The sequence below is a fragment of the Papio anubis genome, chromosome 15 (genome assembly GCF_008728515.1).
Source record: "Papio anubis isolate 15944 chromosome 15, Panubis1.0, whole genome shotgun sequence".
NCBI classification, from domain to species: Eukaryota; Metazoa; Chordata; class Mammalia; order Primates; family Cercopithecidae; genus Papio; species Papio anubis.
Genome location: NC_044990.1, coordinates 24213624 through 24233455, shown reverse-complemented (window position 1 = coordinate 24233455; position 19832 = coordinate 24213624). Strand labels below are relative to the sequence as shown.

Below are 19832 nucleotides of genomic sequence, written 5' to 3'. Positions count from 1 at the left end.
AGTCACCAAAATAAGAATCATGGAAGAAGATAGGACAATTTGCACTTGGACCAGTTGAAAGATAAACTTTGGTACATCATAATTTTTCAAAATGTATTTGTGCACACAGCAATTCCTGAATCAGGAAGCTCCAAACCAAAAGTGGTTCGGGGCTTTGCTGGAGGTGACTGCAGGGAGAGCTTCTATAGGGCCAGTGCCAAAGTGAGCAAAGCCATGATTAGACTGGTTACAGTTAAAGCATTGCCTCATCTGGACAGTTCCAGTGGGAAGTTCAAGACAATTTAACTAAATACCAGTTGGCTCCATGTGATTGGTAGTCTAAATTACCTCACATTTGATTACATTAAAAGACCTCTCCAAGACACTGGACAGGATACCATCCTGAACGTTCCCCTACAAAGCCTGTCCTGACTCCCGGAAGCAATTCCTCCCCCTACTAGAAAAGGAAGCTCTCTGAGGATAGGGACGCAACAAATCACACAACAAATACAAATTCATCACTCACCATGTGCTCTGTTCACCATTTTATACCCATCATCTCCCATTGCACATAGTGAGTGATGAATTTGTATTTGTTGTGTGATTGATTGAATGAATGGATTTACTGTGTAACAGCAGAATGGGATGGAAATCAATGGGCCCTGCTGAAAAGCGTGATATTTATTTGTTTATGTATTACCATTTAAAACTAAAAAAGAGGAAGCTGCTTCTAAATTCTAAACATGAAAACCCAATTAAACTAAATAGTAGGGAATTACGAGTAGCCATAAAAATGGAGAATTTATTTATTAAAGTGAAGTTCTCTCTTAACAAATGAATTTAAATACTGTTAAAAGAAAGAAGATAAACTTCCCATTTTCTGCTTAAGAATTTCCTCGCAGCTCTGCTTCCCCTCTGCCCCTAGTGAAGTCCTGTGTTACCAAGCTGTCTGCAAGGGGACACTGCATGACTAACAAATCAAGGTGTTCCCTCCCTGGAATAGGGCAGCCCTATTACCGCCATCATGAAAGTAACTATGGACCCTGCAGGGATTTGTTGTTAAGGAATCAGTGTTAGAAAGAGATGTCTGAGGTTATTAAGAATATGCTATTGGATTCCTAAAGGGATGTTAGGGCTTTTGTGAAGGAAGAAGGATGCCCGGCATAATGGCAGTGGGCAAGGATGAGTGGATCTAGCTGCTTGCCCTTCACAGTGAGGTCTGTGACCTAGCAGCTCTGACATCCTTGAGAGCTGGTTAGAAATGCAGAACCTCAACCCCATGCCAGACCTGCTGCATCAGAGTGTGCATTTTAACAGGATGCCCAGGTGATTTGCGTGCACCCTGCACGGCGTTTCAGAATTGTTGGTCTAACCCTCTCCGCAGACTCACGAATGGAGAGTTTCGCGGCCTGTGTAGCTGCAAGGGAAGTTATGAGAGATTTCTCCAAGTGCAGGACAGAAAATCAAGTGCTTTGGATCCGTTGAAGCTATGTATGTACCTTCCCTTCTACAATATCCCCTTAGAGGATGGGGAAATGCAGACAGAGAGGAAGAAAGTCCAGCCTTCAGGATGATCCTAGAGGTCACCCAAGCTGCAGGCATTACGCAGGCTGGAGCAAACCTGGTCTGGGAGAAGGCTGAGCTAGAGCCTGGGGACTTAATCTCCTTCCCCTTGGGCTAATTGGAGAGCATGGCACTCTTGTAGCAACTGAATACCTCCAATGGGGGAAATGTGAACAAAATAGAACCAATGTTGAAATGTAGTCATGGTGAATTGTGTTAAAAAAAAAAAAAAAAAAAAAAAAAATCCTACATGGAGACTATTAGAATTGCCTTGAAGTAGATTAGGCTAATTATCTTAGCAGACACTAATAAACTTGTTCCTTAGAGATACTCAGTGACTATAATAACCCAAAGATGAATATTGGATGAATGAATTATTAGGGACTGGCCAGCCTGCCAGCCTCCCAAGCCCTGGGGGCAGGAATTCTCCCTTCTGCCTTCCCATCCCTGCCCCCCAAGCCTAAGATTTTTATTAAATATGTTCCCAGCTACTGGCAAAGATTGAGAGTCAATAAAACACCTGCCCCCACCTCGCTTAAGGGGATTTACTTGGAGCTGTCAGCAGCTTTTTGTGGCTGCTGTGTCCCTCAGTTTGGGGTGAGGAGAGCCACATTGCAGAGAGGAGGAGCCATTCATTCAGCAAGGCATTTACACAAAGTCAGCGTGCACCTCCTGTGACACTACAACCAGGCCATGGCACTAGTGTCGGTCCATAGCCCCTGAGTCTAATCTCAGAGAGGAGCTTTCTGCCTCTAGGACCAAAGGGCAAGGCCTGTGCCACTCCAGGCATGGCATGAACACCTTCAGCACCTTATCTTCTGGTTTCCAGGTCCTGTGTCTCCCTGGGAGTGTCAGCCATGACCCTGCATTTCTAAGCCGGGGAGCTTATGCTCCCTGGGCCCGTCCCTGATCTGACTCTCATCTCCATCCTCCAATCCCCCTAGCTACTGGTATCACAGGCAACCTGATGCAACCAGACCTACAGACGGGCCAAATGAACAAGTGAAATAATGAAAGAAAAGACTCCCTAGGGTTCTTGAGTCCCATGAAATATGTCCATTTAACACTGACCTGAAGGCAACGGCCACTTACATCCATTCTCTGTGTCTCTTTCTTTCATTCTATTTTGTTTTTCGATGTATAGCATGCAGTGAAGTACACAGATCTTAAGTGTATTCCTTGATGGATTTTTACACATATATATATAAATACATATATACATATCCACAGAGCCACCACCCACCCAGACCACAAATTATAACATATGCAGCCCTCAGGGGCTCCCTCAGATCCCACCAAGTCAATATGTCCATGCACAAAGATAACCACTGTTCAAGCTCTGTCACTATAGATCAGTTTTACGTTTTTGAACTTCGAACAAAATTCTTAAACACGTACTCTTCTGTGTCTAGCTTTTTAAAAAATTCAACATGTTTTTGAGATCCATGTTGTTGGGTATAGCAGTAGCTCATTCTTTTTTTATAGTAGCATGATATTCCATTGTGTAGATATATCACAATTTACCCATTAGAAGAACATTTAGGTGACTGTTAGATTTTGGTTATTATGAATTAGTGCTGCTGTAAACATTCGTGTGCATGTTTTCTGATCACATAATGCTCATATCTGTCAGGTATTGATTATAACTGTGAAGGGGCTCAGATCTTACCCCCCTATTTGCAAGCTCACAGGGTGACCTGCTACAGTTTCATGGATGCTGGTAGAAGACATGAGACTCCTGCATCAGAGATGAAGGGGTGCAAAGCGTCAGCTTGTGCCAAGCAGCTAGCCCTGACAGGCTAGGAACTCAAGGCACAAATGTACAAGCAGTATACTCTTTATGTGACCATGCCAAGCTGTCAGGGGAGTTTATCTTAATAAACAGGCCCCAGTCTATACAGAGGCATTTGTTATCTCAACCTCTGTTGCCTGCTGAGTGCTGGGAAACTCTCATACTAGTATCACCTGCTTGGTGTCACACATTAGCAGGTCTGTGACATCCCACACGGTGCCATGAGGAATGTGGGTGACGGAGATGCTGTTCACATAAACATCATCTTTAAATGCTTGTGGCAACAAGGGTCTCTCGGTTTCTTTGTGTATCTCTGGGAGTGAGCTTCTTGGATCATGGGGCTCACATCTTCTGTACCCACTCTGGGAATGCCATAGTGTTTTCAATGGGAAAATTACCTCTGGGTCTCTCCATGAAAGGCTTATTGGTTTGAGTCATGTTTGGAATAAATAAATTAGCTGTATTCAAAAGGAAGATTTTTTAAGATGAGCTCTCATTCTAAACAACTACTGGTTATCTATGGAAAGATCAAAATAACATTTTTTTAAAAAGGAGAGACACAGTGACCTATAATGACTAATCTTAGAAACTTGCTTAGCAAGATTTAAAAACAAAAAAACAAAAAAACAAAAAAAAAAAAAACATGGTCCTGGTGAGAATTGCTAGAAGGCCTCAAGGGAGACATGGAAGGACATTAGTGTTTTTATGATTTAATCTTATTCATACATGATCCTAGAAATTATGGAGAGTGCATTTCCTTAGCTTACACCTCAATCAGCTAGATGTGTATATTAGTTCATTCTCTCACTGCTAATAAAGACACACCTGACACTGGGTAATTTATAAAGAAAAAGAGGTTTAATGGACTCAGTTTCACATGACTGGGGAAGCCTCACAATCGAGGCAGAAGGTGAGGGAGGAGCAGAGGCACGTCTTACATGGTGGCAGGCAAGAGAGTGTGTGGAGGGGAACTGCCCTTTATAAAACTATCGGATCTCATGAGACTTATTCGCTATCACAAGAATAGCATGGTAAAAACCCATTCCCATGATTCAATTACCTCCCACCAGGTCCCTCTCACAACATGTGGGGATTATGGGAGCTACAATTCAAGATGAGATTTGGCGGCGGGGGTGGGGTGGGGACACAGCCAAACCACATCTACTGCTTATGCCTTCTTGCTCTGGACTAAGCACTATACAATGTCCTTTGTATCTCTGGTATTAGCACATGGGTATAGAGTTGATAATCATCCTCGGAAGGACCTATAGGCTACATCCATTTGTGTGTAGACTCAGTATTTCCTGATAGCAAGGCCATTCCCAGTCTACAGTGCCTGTAGTCCCAGCTACTCGGGAGGCTAAGGCAGGAGAATCACTTGAACCCAGGAGGCGGAGGATGCAGTGAGCCGAGGTCACACCACTGCACTCCAGCCTGGGCGACAGAGTAGACTGTATCTCAGAAAAAAAAAGTGTCAGGAGGGCCACACAGCTTCTGAAGGTGCTAGGGAAGAATTTCTCCTTGCTTCTTCCAGTTCCGGTGGGTCCAGGTGTTCCTTGGCTTGCAGCCACATCACTCCAATCTCTACCTCCATCTTTGCATGGCCTTCTCCTCTTCGTCTGTGTCTTCTTCTCTTCTGTCTTTTCTAAGAACACTGTCCTTGGATTTAGGGCCCAGCTGAACAATCCACAATGATCTCATCTCAAAGTCTTTAACTTAGTTACATCTATAAAGACAATTTTTGCAAATAAGGTCACATTCACAGGTTCTGGGGATTAGGATGTGAACACATCTTTTGAGGGCAGTCTTCTAACCTATCATAACTAGTTAGAAGGCTATTGTGTAGCCCAGAGAAGCAATGAGGGTGAGTGCTGTCAGATGGTGAGAAGTGGTTGAATTGTGTTAGGGTAACAGGTCAACGGGGAGGAGTCATTTATTCATGCTCTCCCCACATACTTACTGGGTACCTACCATGTTCCAATCACTGTGCTGATACTTCAGATACAGTGGGGAAGAAATACAGTACTCACCCACCTGGAGCCCTTGTTGTGGTCTAGCAGGAAGACTAGATGTTGAACAAGTTTGTTGCATGTTTTAAGGGAGCATGCAACATACAGACCTGTCCTAGTCAGAATAAGGAACCCCTGAAGGATGAACATAACTTAATCTGGGGATAGGGAACACAGAGGGCAAGAGAGTTCTGGCAGAGAGAGCTGAAACTGTGGAGTTCCTGGTCATGACATTTTTGAAGAACTCAGAGAAACAAGGATGGCATGTGGCCTGGAGGTATCAGATTGTTTCGGGCCACCCAGGACACACCTCTGCCCACTTGTAACCTGCTAACACATCTGCTTCTGCAGTTTGCATTTGCATGTGTAACCATTTGCAGCAACCTGCCTCCTCTCAAAGGTCACGGCACTGACTCCAGCCACAACAGTGTGAGCAACAGTCTTGCCCACAATCTGAGGGTATCCAGATTGGCGGGACAATCTCTGGACATGGTGTCCAGTCACTGCTGTAGTTCTAAAGTCATCCTAAAGAAAGGCTCATAGTTAATGTGGCTTTGGGTAATAAAAAGGTTAACCTTTAAACTGCTCACGCAGGCCCCAGGTTTCACTTGCCAATTACGGATATGAAAGTCTAACTACACAAAAAGTTGCTTTGACGAAAAAGTCTTTCATCTACAAGATTGATTAGATTCATTAGCATACTCAAAACCCCACAGATGAAAAGCAGAGCCAAAGAATAGAGACAGGGCAACATTCCTCTTTGTGGTTTGACTGCAAGCCTGCCCCCAAGATTTGCAAGATGGGAGGCAAAAGTACACATGGTGGTCCACATACTGTCTATATAAATACTCAAAAAGGAAAAAACAAGGTATGAGACTCTCAAAATACATTCTGTCCTCCTACCTTAATAATTATACCTTCATGGCCAGGCATGGTGGCTCATGCCTATAATCATAGCGCTTTGGGAGGCCGAGGCAGGCGGATCACTTGAGGCCAGTAGTTCGAGACCAGCCTGGCCAACATGGTGAAATCCCGTCTCTACTAAAAATACAAAACTTAGCCGGGCATGGTGGCACCTGTCTGTAATCCCAGCTACTTGGGAGGTTGAGGCAGGAGAATTGCATGAACCCAGGAGGTAAAGGTTGCAAGGAGCCAAGATTATGCCATTGCACTCCAGCCTGGGGGACAAGAGCGAAACTCCATCTCAAAAAAAAATAAAATTATACCTTCATAATGAGTCGCATGGCGGCAGCTCCCAGGTGGCAACCTGTCTCACTTTCTTTCTAACCCGGCTTCATCCTGGGTTTTGATGAGTCTCTTACAAAGGCAAGCGAACACCCCAGCCCACACATTCAAGCTCTGCTTATACCCCCACCCCCGAAATCATCACCCATTGGCCATATCTCCCACATCTAATGGTCTGCCTTCCAGAAGATGGATCCCAGAAAGAGCACAGGCTGCAGGAAGCTGACTTAGAGACACTGGGTAGGGAATTCCAGCATCCCACTTATGCGGAGTGTGGTCTAGAGGGTGGGCTCTGGGGTTCTGTGTGGGTACAACCCATTAGCTCTTCATCTCATGGGTAGGGACAGCTGGAGGAGCTACGGTAATCTTTGGTTGGGTTAAAGTTACATCCTGGTGATTATTGACAGAAAATGGATAAGGAAGTGGGAAGGCATCCAGCCTTTTTAGGTCAGGGGTCCTGCCAAGGTGCAGGAGGGGAACATGGGCCTAGAGCAATCTGGGAGGTGGCCAGATTGATTGGCTGAGTTAACCCAGCAATCTGTCCTTCCTAAATTGGGAGAAGCAATTCATTACTGAAAAAGTAAATGCCTGAGGCATCAAGTAATCTCAGTAAAAAGTAAAAGCAAAGCAAGTACCTCTCTGGCAGGAGAAATTTCTTCTTCAAAGTTTTTATCATACTTCTCACACTGGCAGCTGGGCATGTGTCAGTACCCTCCTCTTGGTCAGGGTCAAATGCAGCTTCTGTGTCCCATCACTGTTGGATTCTGGGTGAGGAGCTGCCAGGGCACCTTCCTGAGGAGCTCACAGTCATGGACACTTGTCCACACGGACACACACACACCGTATTTCTATAGCACCTGAAATGGAAGGGTAGGGGACAGAGCCTCTGACTGAAGACAAACAGCCTTTCCACTGATATGGTCCAAAACAGGGATCTGTTTATGAATCATTTATTCATTCAAGCAGCATGTATTAAAAGTAGTGGCAAAGACCGCAATTACTTTTGCACTAACCTAACATTTATTGAGAGTCTACTACGTGTCAGACAATGCAAGTCCATCACTGCACTAAACACTGGGCAGACTTAATACAACCTCTGCCCTCAATGACTTCCAACCTAGTTGAGGAGAAAAGGCTACCAATTAGTGATTTTCTTTTTTTGTTTTTCTTTTTTTTTCTTTGAGACAGGGTCTCACTCCATGCTCAGGCTGGAGTGCAGTGGCATGATCTCAGCTCACTGCAGCCTCAACCTTCTGGGCTAACCTGATCCTCCCACCTCAGTCTCTGAGTAGCTGGGACCACAGCTGCCTGGCTAATTTTTGTATTTTTTGTAGAGACGAGGTCATGTTGCTCAGGCTGATCTCAAATTCCTGGGCTCAAGTGATCCGCCCATCTCAGCCTCCCAAAGTGCTGGGACTACAGACATGAGCCTCTGCACCTGGCCACAACTAGTGATTTTCAGTGCAAGTTGAAATAAGTAGTGAGTTGTGTGGACAGACCTTAACTGCTGCTTAACTACTTCACAAGTCAGGTAGGGAGGCAGCATTCCTGTCTTACAGCACCTGATTGTCTCAGACAATGCCAGGTGGGACAGTCGCTGGCACACCTGAATGATATAAAGGACAGAACCAGTGTGATCTTCATATTGGAAGCTGTTACTAATGCATTGATCTGTGCTATGAATATGTGGCAAGCATACATCGCATGTCGGGCACTGTACTAGCAGTAAGGACACACGAACAATTAGTCCCTGTCCTGAAGGCACTCAGCAAGCAGGAAAATATTCATGGATAAATCAGCTAATGCTTGCCAGCCAAGGTTAAGGATCTGGAAACTAAAGGGCCCTGGGATCTCAGAGATGTATTTTTTTCTTCAGTGTCATCCATTTATTCCTTCCCATGTGACTGGCAAATGTGTTTATAAGAAGACCAGCTTGGTCAGGAGGCTTTTGAGATCATGGGACCAGTGTCTATGAAGACATCTGTATGGACCCTTTTCATCTGCATGGACCCATAGGTCTTGGTTTTAAATAATTTTGTTCACAAAGTTGTCATCTTTTCAAAGCCACAGCCTATTAGCCTCTTTTCTAGCTAAACAATGGCAGAGATAGGTCAAGACTCAAGGCTTCTGTGTGTATTAAGCAATGTCTCCACACTCAAGTTACATAATTTTGATCACCAGTAAAGAAAATGTGTGTGCAGTGGTATTTCAGAGGCAAGATGCCAATACAGTTAAGAAGTGGCATCAGAGCACCAGAAGTCCTGACTCAGCAGCTGGACACAGGATATTTAGGGAACCAGCTTTCAAGACCCATTCATAAAGTGAGAAATCTCTCTGCACTATTTTAACTCATCTTTACAGCTCGAAAACCACTAATTTCCTCAACTAGAGCCCACTTCTAGCATCTATTATGCTGATTAACAAACTACTAATTTCACCAACCAAAACATTTGTGGAAGTGTTAACTAGCAGCATCTGATGTGAATCTGAAATATGGATACTAATTGAGGCCATTGCAGTCATTATCTCAGATATGGACTTTTCCAATACAATGTTAGGTGATTACCTTGATGTTTGAATTCCCGATTCAGGAATTGACAGGCCCTAGAGTATAGTTTAAAAATGCGTACGGTTTAGGCCGGATGTGGTGGCTTATGCCTGTAATCCCAACACTTTGTGAAGTTGAGACAGGCAGATCACTTGAAGTCAAGACTTCGAGAGCAGCCTGGCCAACATGGTGAAACCCCGTCTCTACTAAAAATACAAAAATTAGCCAGGTATGGTGGCAGGCACCTGTAATCCCAGCTACTCAGGAAACTGAGGCAGGAGAATCACTTGAACCTAGGAGGTGGAGGTTACAGTGACCCGAGATCATGTCGCTGCATTCCAGCCCGGGTGACAGAGTGAGACTCTGTCTCAAAATATAGATAGATAGATAGATAAATAGATAGATAGATAGATAGATAGATAGACAGATAGATTGATTTATAGATTTATATCACATTCTCTATACTAAAGTATTTTAAAGGAAATTGCAGAGATGCTCCTACTGTCCGCATGAAGATCTCCTCCATCTACATAGCAAGAGCTGAATCTGGTATGGAGGAGGAGTATAAGATACATTTTCTAATTAAGATGTTCCTGTCCCATGTGGTAGAAGTCTTACGGTTGTTTTCTCTCTTGGCTTAACTTATTTCTTACCTGTTTGGAAGCATCTAGAGTCCTCCTGAGTTTTGTGTGCAGGGCACAGTCCTGGAGCAGTCAGTTCTCCCTTCCTAGCAGACCTGACTCCCAGCTTGGCTCAGACGTGGACTTTACCTCAGTACCCTGATGCCTACCCTCCACCCCAACCTGCTCATTCTCGCTTTGTGTGAAATGCATCGATAGCATTGCTGCCTTCCCCACTTCACCCAGGACTAAAAACTTCAGTTAATTAATATTCACAAATAAGGGAATGAGCAAACTCGAAGCAAGTGCCTGCCACGTAGAATTGGGGGCAAAAGTCTCTTTCAGCTAAAATGCATGGCAATGTTCCTGGAAGCAAGTGGAAAGGAAAAGCAATCCTCTAAGTGAGTTTGCTGACCCCAAGGAGCAGAGGCCACAGAAAGGGTCATGGGGTATTCCAGAGGCAGTTTTCGCCTTCAGAAGCCAGGATTTGGAGGGCCATTACCAACCATGGGAGTGTGGCTGATCAAATTAAGGAATGTGTTTTTAAATTCAATTACACCCTCAGTGGAAATGGTCTCACTAATGCATAGAGAAAGTATTATCCCCAGCCTATAAAGCCTAACATTGCTAAACCCAATTTTGCGCATTATTCTAAAGGTTAATTCAAGATCTCTCTTCCAAATGGGAAGTTAAACACAGCCAATGGAAGAAAGGCATCCACTGACTGACTGAGGGGTTTATCAGTCTGTAAGAGTTCATTAGTTTTAATTAGTGTAATCGCTAATGTTGCATTAACAGTTTAGTGAAGGAAAGTAATTACTCACACATCCACTGTATTAGATGGGAAGATTGGAATTCATATTCTGAAACAATTAGCATTTTGCCAATTAAACGAATCCCTTCTCCCTGCCAGCAGCCCTGTGACCTCACTCACCCGAGGATCGTTTAAATGAAACATATTTTGCATCAGAAGATGGAGCAGGAAGAAATAAAAAATTAAGGCTGCGTTTATTCTGAGCGCCTTCCCAGGGCACAGCAAGTACACAGGTCTCAATAAGTGTATCACGTTCCACTTTATTTGCATAGTTATTCACTTCAGGCTCTTTGGATTATACCCTTGGCTGCTTTGTAACATGGCAGCAATTAAAAAACAAAAAGCTAGTGGAAGATGAAGCCACAAGGAAGCATTGGGAGAGTCCAGGGGAATGACTGTTGCTGGGGTCTGCTGGTTAGATAAGGGTTGGGTCTTGCTGCTGGCCCCATTCTGAGCAGCAGCTTAGAGCAGGCTGTGCTGCTGGGCGTAGGGGGCATCGTGCTACCCACAGGAGCTCCCTAACGCACATAGCTGGGTCTCTTGGATAGTCCTGCTAATATCCACCGTGCACTGGGTGCCATCTCAGAGCCTCAGCTTGGCTTACAAGGCCTGGGCATGATGACCCAACATCTCCTCTCCATCTCCACCGGATTCCCTATCAGCCACTTGGGACTTCTTGTCACTTATTGAACATCCATGTTCTTTCATACCCAGCTCCTTCAAACCTGCTGTTTTCCCTGTCGGTGAGCCCTTTGCCTATTCTGCTAGAGAATTCACCCTTCACGCTTCAATTAGTTTAAATGTCACCTCACACTGGCTAGAACAGCTGCCTCCCCTACTTGGTGCTCTCAGAGCCCCTGGCGTACCCTGCATTTCTGCATTGCTTTCACACAATCACAGTGAGCTAGTGAGGCAGGAACAAGGAGCTTATTCTGTTCAGTATTCTCAGCCCCTCGCACATGATGGGTGGTGTGTACGTGTATGCTGAATGGCTTAATGAATTATAAGACATCTCTGTCTCTTCCCCTGCCATAAGCCCCATCAGAACTCAGCCCAAGAGCCCCAGCCTGTTCAAACCAGCAGCATCACATAAGATGCTGCAAGATATTGCAAGTGCAAATATCTCCATTCACCCATCTTCACCCATCTGCCTGACCCAGTACCACTTTCAAAGGGAGCCAACCTTTGCTGAGTGCACCTGCTGGACTCCCTTTGCTGGTAGGTTTCTGCATGGGTTTCACCAGTGGAAGGCACTGGCAGGGGGAGAGAGGAAGATCCAGGTATTTCTTCCCACTCCCTCCCTACTACTTTGACCTCCCATCTCTGACATTCGCTGACCAGGTCAGGACAGAGAAGATGGAAAATAGATCTGAGGAAGAATATGGAGAAATGGCAAAGAATAGGGGAAAGCCCAGAGGTTATTTGTAAATGGGGATTTCAGGACATTCTATCTGTCCTCACAGGTCAGCGCTGGGACTGGCGGTCCCAGGCCAAGTGTGAGACTGGGTTCTCCAGGTTTTGTGGTGGCCTGTGCTCAGCCCAGATTGCTGTTCATGTGTGAAAGTGAGTTGATCAGAATGGAGACAGGCAGGCAGAGACTGCAGTGGAGGGCTGTCAAGTCTTCACCCAAAACCACATCTAAATGGAAATGCCCTCTCGAGGTAACACTTGATAAAGTTTGTAACGCCGTTTTACAGGGATGCTCTCATTTGATCTTCTAACATGCCCTTGAGATAAATATTTTGCCAATAAGAGAACTGACTGAAGGCTGCTGGCCACGTAAACAGTGAAACAGATTAGTCTTTTGACCTCCAGCCTGTGATCTTCCCAGTCTACGATCTGTCACCGTTAACTGATCTGGGCCCTGTTCCCAGCTGCAGCCCTTATGAGCTGTGTGACTTGGGCCACTGACTGTCTCTCTGTGTCTCTGTTTGTTCATCTGTAAGACAAACATAAAATGTTTCTCTGTTGATTGTTGTAAAGACTGGGAGAGAGGGGCCTTCTCGGAGACTGGAAGAGGGACACCATCTGGGTTTTTCATGAGAGCCCAAGACCAGGTCCTCTTGAGTACAGGAGAAGTTGCCTGCCTACCAGGCCTGCAGACAGTGGGAAGGTCCATGGGAGGGTCCTGATCCTGGCTGATGGAAGATGTGGGTCCTGGACTTCCTGCATGATCCCAGGAGAGGGGAGAAACCCCCCCAACCCAGTCACTAAATGGCCCATGCCACCAGCAGGCAGGTGGGGACAAAGGCCAGATTTTTATTTTTTAATAAGGAAATCGATCTTTTCTGTGAAAAATTAAATGAAATAATTATTTAAAAAATACCTCCTTTCCATAGCAGCTGACACTTAGAGATGCTACATATTAGTTAGTTTCCTTCCCCATACTTAACACTGAGGGGTAAGCCAGACTCATCGCTAGCAGGATTTTGGAACACAGCTTGTTCCTTCATAGCTGAAGACACACTGTTCCCCTTGGGGAAGGGGAACCAGGTGGAGTTGCAGGATGGAGGACAGCAGACTGCCCAGCAGCTCCCATCCAGGACAGGACAGGCGCTACTGGAAGAGCCCCTGTAGAACACACTTCTGGGGGAAAAATGCAGAAGCCAGCAGATGGAACTAACAACCGGAGAGGATAGCTGACCTTGCCCCCGCCTCCTCCAGGTCACCTCCATCACTAGGGTGACAATCCCGGTGCACCGTGTGGGGGGGGTGTGTGTGTGTGCACATGTGTCCTGAGCATGTGTGCGCATGCATGCATGTGTATTTCGTGCATGACTGTGCATGTATGTACGTGTATGTGTGTCCTGAATGCCCTAAAGAAAGGAAGCTAGCTGGCTTGAGCCACAAGGAGTCAGCGGAGACAGAAACTCTGGCGGCAGCAGTGGCTGGGGACCTTCACCCCTGTCCTCTGTTCTTTGGGAATGAACTGAAGCAGGGTGAGGAAGCAAATGCCCAAAGGCATCTGAAGTCCAGAAAGCATTTGGAGAGCTAGGGCAGAAGGGACACTCCCTACCTGAGGACAGCCTAGGAAACGGCTGCAAGGTGAGCGACTCGTGTCTGGAGCTCACTGCAGAGCTGCCACCTCCCCTGTGCGACCTAGATCATGCAGGTTAATTACAGAAAAGAAGGACTCCGGAAACGGAGGAGGGAGCTGAAGGCAGGCCTCACTGGATGGGGGTGTGCTCCTGTGTTCTGAGTCAGGGGGCGTGAAAATGAATCCCAGTCTTTCACTTACCAGTTTTGCAGGCTCTGTCACCTTATTACTGAAGCCGCTTTCTTCAACTGAAAAATATGAATCACGGTCTTCATGTCACATGGAGGACCTCTGTCAAAACTGTCATTAATTATAAGTGTAATAATGTCTGTGCTACCCACACCAAGAGACACAGTATCTGTTGTGCTCACAGCTGTATCCCTGCAAGGGCCTGGCCACAGCAGATGCTCAATAAATGTTCACAGACACCTGATCAGAAGGTGTCCTCACAGCTCTTGGTGTTTTGGGGGGGCACTTGTGGGCACACCGCCATGATGAACAGAAGGTGAGGGGATTCTCCAGGTGGAGGCTGCCTGGTGATGAGGCTCTGGGAAGCTGCTCTGGGGCAGAGAGCTGGAAATGGGGTAGATGTGTGCCTGGTGCGGCGGTCTCAGGAGTCACAGCGGGGACTCTCTCCTTAGGGATGGTAGTCCCATTGCACACAGTCAGCTCTGCATCCCACCAGATGCCTTAGGATGCAGGAGAAGGGCGCCCAAGACAGATCAATCCATGGCTACACTAGAAGGACAAATGGGCATTATGTAAATTTTGTTCTAAAATTAATAACTATGACAAAATAGAAAAAAAATATATTGACCTCCATTGCCTGCACAAAAATATCAACAATATCAAAAAAGAAAAAAAAAAAAAAGCTGTCTTTGTTCTTTATGATTGATGACCATCCTACTGCATGTTACTTGAGGAGGAAATTGCCCATTTGCTTGTGTATCTTATTAAAGAACCAGAAAGGCATAAATACTGCATTTTCTTGGACTGAGTTTTCAGAATCTCAACACCCCCCAACCCCAAGGTGCCCGCTCTGCCTTTTTTTTTTTTCTTGTTGTTGTTTAAGAAATGAATCTTTCTCAGCCTGCACTGGAGGATCTGCTTTTAACACTTTGAACATCAGGGGAGTGGCGGCCAGGGAGAAATGGGCCTCACCCCGGCACTGACGTTCTTCTCTTTCCTTACAGTATGTGTCCAGTCGGCGCGCCGTCACTCAGAACGCTCCAGAGCAAGGCAGCTTCCACCCTCACCATCTCTCCCACCACCACTGCCACCACCGCCACCACCACCACCTCCACCACCACGCCCACCCCCACCACCTTCACCACCAGGAGGTGGGGCTGCACACCGCCCCGGTGACGCCATGCCTGTGCATGTGTCCCTTGTTCTCCTGCCAGTGGGAAGGCCACCTGGAGGTGGTGGTGCCCCACCTGCGGCAGATCCATAGTGTTGACATCCTCCAGGGAGCTGAGATCGTCTTCCTGGCCACGGACATGCACCTCCCCGCGCCGGCTGATTGGATAATCATGCACTCCTGCCTCGGCCACCACTTTCTGTTAGTGCTGAGGAAACAGGAGAGGCATGAAGGTCACCCCCAGTTCTTTGCCACCATGATGCTGATTGGAACCCCCACCCAGGCCGACTGCTTCACCTATCGCCTGGAGCTCAACAGAAACCATCGGCGCCTCAAGTGGGAGGCCACCCCCCGGTCTGTCCTTGAGTGCGTGGACTCAGTGATTACGGACGGGGACTGCCTCGTCCTCAACACCTCGCTGGCACAGCTCTTCTCTGACAATGGCAGCCTTGCCATTGGGATTGCCATCACCGCGACAGAGGTCCGACCCTCAGAAGCTGAAATGTGAGGCCAGGAGCCACGGATGCTCCCCACACAGCCTCCCTAGGAAACACCTCGGACCTCTCAATGCCAGGACTCCAGACTCCTTTTTATTCTTCTCCTTCCTTTCTTTTCTATTTTATTTTACTTTATTTATTTTATTTTATTTCATTTTGTCTCAGGTACTTTGTGGGATTTAGTTTTTGTCTGCCATGGGCATTATATTATGTAAACATCCTGTAATTTAAGATCTTGGTGTGACGTTTGTCCTGTCTTGTTGGTGTTATTTTATGGAACGTTTGTAAGATTTAATCAGAATAGTTTTTTCCTGTCACCTCCAATTCCTTTCTCCGCTGCATTCGAAAGGATCAAAACACCATCAAGCAGACTGTTGGGGTTGAAAGGAGGCTTAGTGTGAGAATCATTTCTTGTTTCTCTTTTCAGTCTATTTCAGAGCAAGCTAAATCTGAACCTGTGCGTTCAGCAGGTTGGGGAATAGGCCCAGCTCAGAGATGGATCACATTTCAGACCAACCAGACATGACTCTGACACCTTCCCAGGAATCTCAAGGTCAAAGCTGAGCTACCCGGGCATGAGGAGATCGTGTCTCCACCGCAGGGCTGGAGACTGGGTTAGAGGTGTCATTGTGTGCTGAGTGCTCAGGTTGATGCTGGGGTTCAGGAGAGTGGTCAGAGGCCCACCTTCCTGTGACGGGCTCTTGTCACCTTGTTCCCAGGCTGTGCCATCTTCTCCTGCTCTGGAATCAAAGTCCTCAGATTTTTGGTGCTTTCTTAAAAACCCCTTTGCCCTCTGTTGAGCAAGTAGTAGAAAAGAATAGGCAAGAGGGGGTGGGGATGAAAAGTAACAGGAAAAAGAGAATATAAAATTAATCTCCCATCTCTGAGAGGGCACTCCCTCCTCAGAGGGTTTTATTATCACGTTATAAAATCCATCAGTTCCTCCCTAGGGTGCAGTTCTTTCATATCATGCAAAAAGCAGAACCAGGACTCAGCCTCAAATGCAAAGAACTCAGAGGGCGGCACCCAGGATCTCTGACCTGGCAGGCTGGCCATCACTTACAAACCTGAGAGGCTCTCTTCCCTTTCCTCACTTTCTAAAATGCTCCTATCGTCCCATTCAGCACACAGATGTGACCACGGCTCAAGTCTGTGTTCAGCACCTGTTGCAGTGTGAATGACACAGTGTCGGAGATCCATACTGCCTCTGCGCAGGCTGCTTTCTCTTATTTGGTTGTCAGAACAAGTCATCAACATCTTCTTGTAGAAGTCTCTCGTGTATTTGAAGAAAGTCAGCATATTTAGTCAACTTTGTCTTTTCTAAGTTGGACACCTTTAAGCCTTCCCAGTAGGACCTCTTCTAGCTCCTTTTTATCGCATTTGTCCCTCCCCTCTGGCTGCTCTCCAGACACTGCAGAAGCCAGGCACCCATCCCCAGCACATCCTCATGACAGCCCAGTGGAGCTCTGGCCAACCAGACATTACTCTCCATGCCCTGTTCCTGCACCTCACCCCCTCAGCTGGGTCCTGGCGGGCCTCCAAGTGACTACTTAAGTTTCAGGCAGATTGCCCTGGCTGGCCATCTGCAATCTTTTCTCCACCAAAAATAATTGATCCTGAAACAGAACACCCTTCCCCCAACAACTGGGTTAATGGCAGCCACTTTTGCTGCCAACTTACACCCCACGCACCAGAAGGGTGGTGCCAGTCAATAGGAGATTTAATAACAGAGGCTGCTCTGGTCACGCAGTAATCGCTGGGCCCCTGGGGCAGAGACTGCATTCCATCAGAGCCCTGAGAGGGGCAAAAAACATCACCACAGATGGAGGTGCATGTCAGATGCTGCAGTCGCAAGGAAAGGATTGGGGCCTGCTCGTTCTCTGAGCGCTCAGATGCTCTGCCAGGGCACCAGCCACTCCCCCCCAATCACACAGATGCTCAAGAATACCTGCGGCTGGTCCGTCTGCGCGTGGAGAGACTGGCTGTCTTCCTTCTCACTGCATCCCCAATCCCCTTCCCAGAACCTAAGACCCCCTTGGCTGTAAGTCTGATGCCTTTAGAAGCCACAGGTCCTCTCCTGGTTTTTGAGACTCAACCACTTTGAAAGCATTTGTGTAGCATCACAGGTGCTCCAGATCAACAAACAAAACCTCACCAAGCATATAACTAACATTCACAGGGCCTTAGGGCTCCGGCAGACATCACCTTTGCCTTCTGGTTGTGCCAAGTTACCTGAGCCACACTGGGAATGACTTCAGGTTATTTTCACTGCACACAAGACTGTATTATGAATAAGTGATCCCAGATGGGAACTCCTATGTTGGTTCCTAGAAACCTTTAGGACAAAGCATGGGAAATGTATTATTCTCTTCCAGCTATGGTGCTCCCCCAAAGGCCTTTCCATGTCCATATGTGAAGAATTGGAGAAGAAGGAGCAAACTAGCAACCAAGAATCGGGACTAGAAAATAGTAACAGCAGTTTGTATTTGAGCTTCATAGTTTCTGAACGGCTCTTTCATTTGAGTCTCAGGTTAATCCTCATTAGCATCCTCAATATACTAACAGAATAGAGGTTCTAAGACATGAAGTGATCTTTTCAAGCTCACACATCAAGTGGTTAGACCACAACCAAAACCCAGATCAACTGACTGCAAACTTGGTGTTCTTAAAGCTTACTTCAAGACTGACCCGAAATATTCAGCAATCTTGCCAGCTCACCAGTGGACTGAGGACCTGAGAATCAACTGAGTCTTGGTCCTGGAATGGTTGAGGGAGCAGGGAGAGAAAGACTGGAGTGGATTTGCTTTTAGAAGCATCTCTGCTTTAAGAACTAGGCCAGGCATGGTGGCTCACATCCATAATCCCAGCACTTTGGGAGGCCAAGGCAGGAGGATTGTTTGAGCTCAGGAGTTTGAGACCAGCCTGGGCAATATAGCAAGTCTTCATTTCTACAAAAAATAAAAAAATCAGTTGGGCATAGTGACACAAGCCTGTAGTCTTAACTACTCTGGAGGCCAAGGCAGGGGGATGGCTTGAGCCCAGGAGGTTGAGGACACAGTGAGCTGTGACTGCACCACTTGTAACTCCAGCCTGGGCAATAGAGTGAGACCCTATCTCTTTAGAAAAAAAAAAAAAGCACTAGTCCACCTGGAAGCAGGGGGCCCAGGAAGTGGGTGGGCTGCATATGGAGGTTTCAGTGTGCCAAGCCCTTTCTGAATCCCTTTGCCCACACCCAGGTTTCTCATCTTAGAGTCCCAGGAGTCCCTGCACAGAACCCTGGGATCTGGTTGCCTCATTCACACCAAGGTGCTAGTTAATGACTCACTCTCTAAGGAGTAATTACCTTTTAAAAGAAGGCCTCGAGAGACAGCAGCACTTAACAGTTACCAGTATCTGAACTTCAGGCATCTGCCAGAGGTTTTTTCAGGAGGTGTGGAGAGAGGAGCATTCCTCCCCTTGAGGCTGAGCCTACATACATGGTTGATGCCCAAATGGAGGTCAGGCCACATGAAGATTGTCTTTAACAATCAGTATCTGCATGAATCTGTACCTGGTGTACCCCATCACTAGCTGTGGCTACTCTGGACATTTTAGGACTAGATCAGCATAGTAATCATAATAGTACTCATGGCTACCACTTATTGAGGCTTTTCTATATGATCCAGTAGGCTACGTACTTTGAATATAGTAGCTCATGTAATCCCCATAACAACCTTAGCAAGCAGGTGCTCTTTATGTACTCATGTTACGGGTGGGAAACGTAAGCTAAGAGAATTTAGCCAACTTGCTTAAGGTCACCCAGCTAGCAAATGGCAGAGCTGGGCCTGGGACCGGGCACGTATGGCTTCTGACCAACAGCAACCATGTCATTTCTATAAACATATGGACCCAACGCTCAGATGGACCGAGTCATAAAGTGTGAATGGCATAGAGGCCTTTTAGTGCTTTCATACTCGATATGGCCTTTCAGCTCTCCTTTTTCTCCTTCTTTTTTCAGCCCAAGACCTAGTGGAGTACTAGAGTTGGCTTGCATTCTGGTTGTTAATCTTTCAGGAATTTTGTAAGCTGATTGTTATTTAAGTACAGTCAGTATTAAAAATGATATACATTTACAATTAAATAAATTATATTTAAAGCAAAGGTTGAAAGTACTTAAAACTGATCACTTCCTAATTATTTCACTACTCTTTTTATCCTCTATGCTCCGGGGGTTATTTACATCTATCACATCTGCACGATGAACATACGATATAATAATATGCTGCACTGCATCTTCCAGCTCCACATTGAGTGACGCCATGGTGATTGCTTGAAATTAGCCATGGTGGAAGTATTCACACCATGGAAATTAGCAAATGCAACTAGATA

General features: G+C 46.2%; 1 protein-coding gene and 1 long non-coding RNA gene across 2 annotated transcripts in view; one reads left to right on the top strand and one right to left on the bottom strand.

The window, feature by feature from the left end:
* SIAH3 (siah E3 ubiquitin protein ligase family member 3) overlaps positions 1-19622 on the top strand; it is a 73400-nt gene extending 53778 nt beyond the window's left edge. Inside the window, exon 2 of the mRNA XM_003913841.4 lies at positions 14801-19622. Coding sequence (XP_003913890.1) covers positions 14801-15475 — 675 coding nt within the window. The 3' untranslated portion in view covers positions 15476-19622. The remainder of the gene's footprint in view (positions 1-14800) is intronic.
* LOC103879223 lies at positions 7362-15119 on the bottom strand. Its single transcript, XR_004178696.1, has 3 exons — positions 15044-15119; positions 13809-13855; positions 7362-7445 (listed from the first exon to the last, which is right to left on the bottom strand). It is a non-coding gene; the product is annotated as an uncharacterized LOC103879223 (long non-coding RNA).
* Positions 19623-19832: the final 210 nt, after the last annotated feature.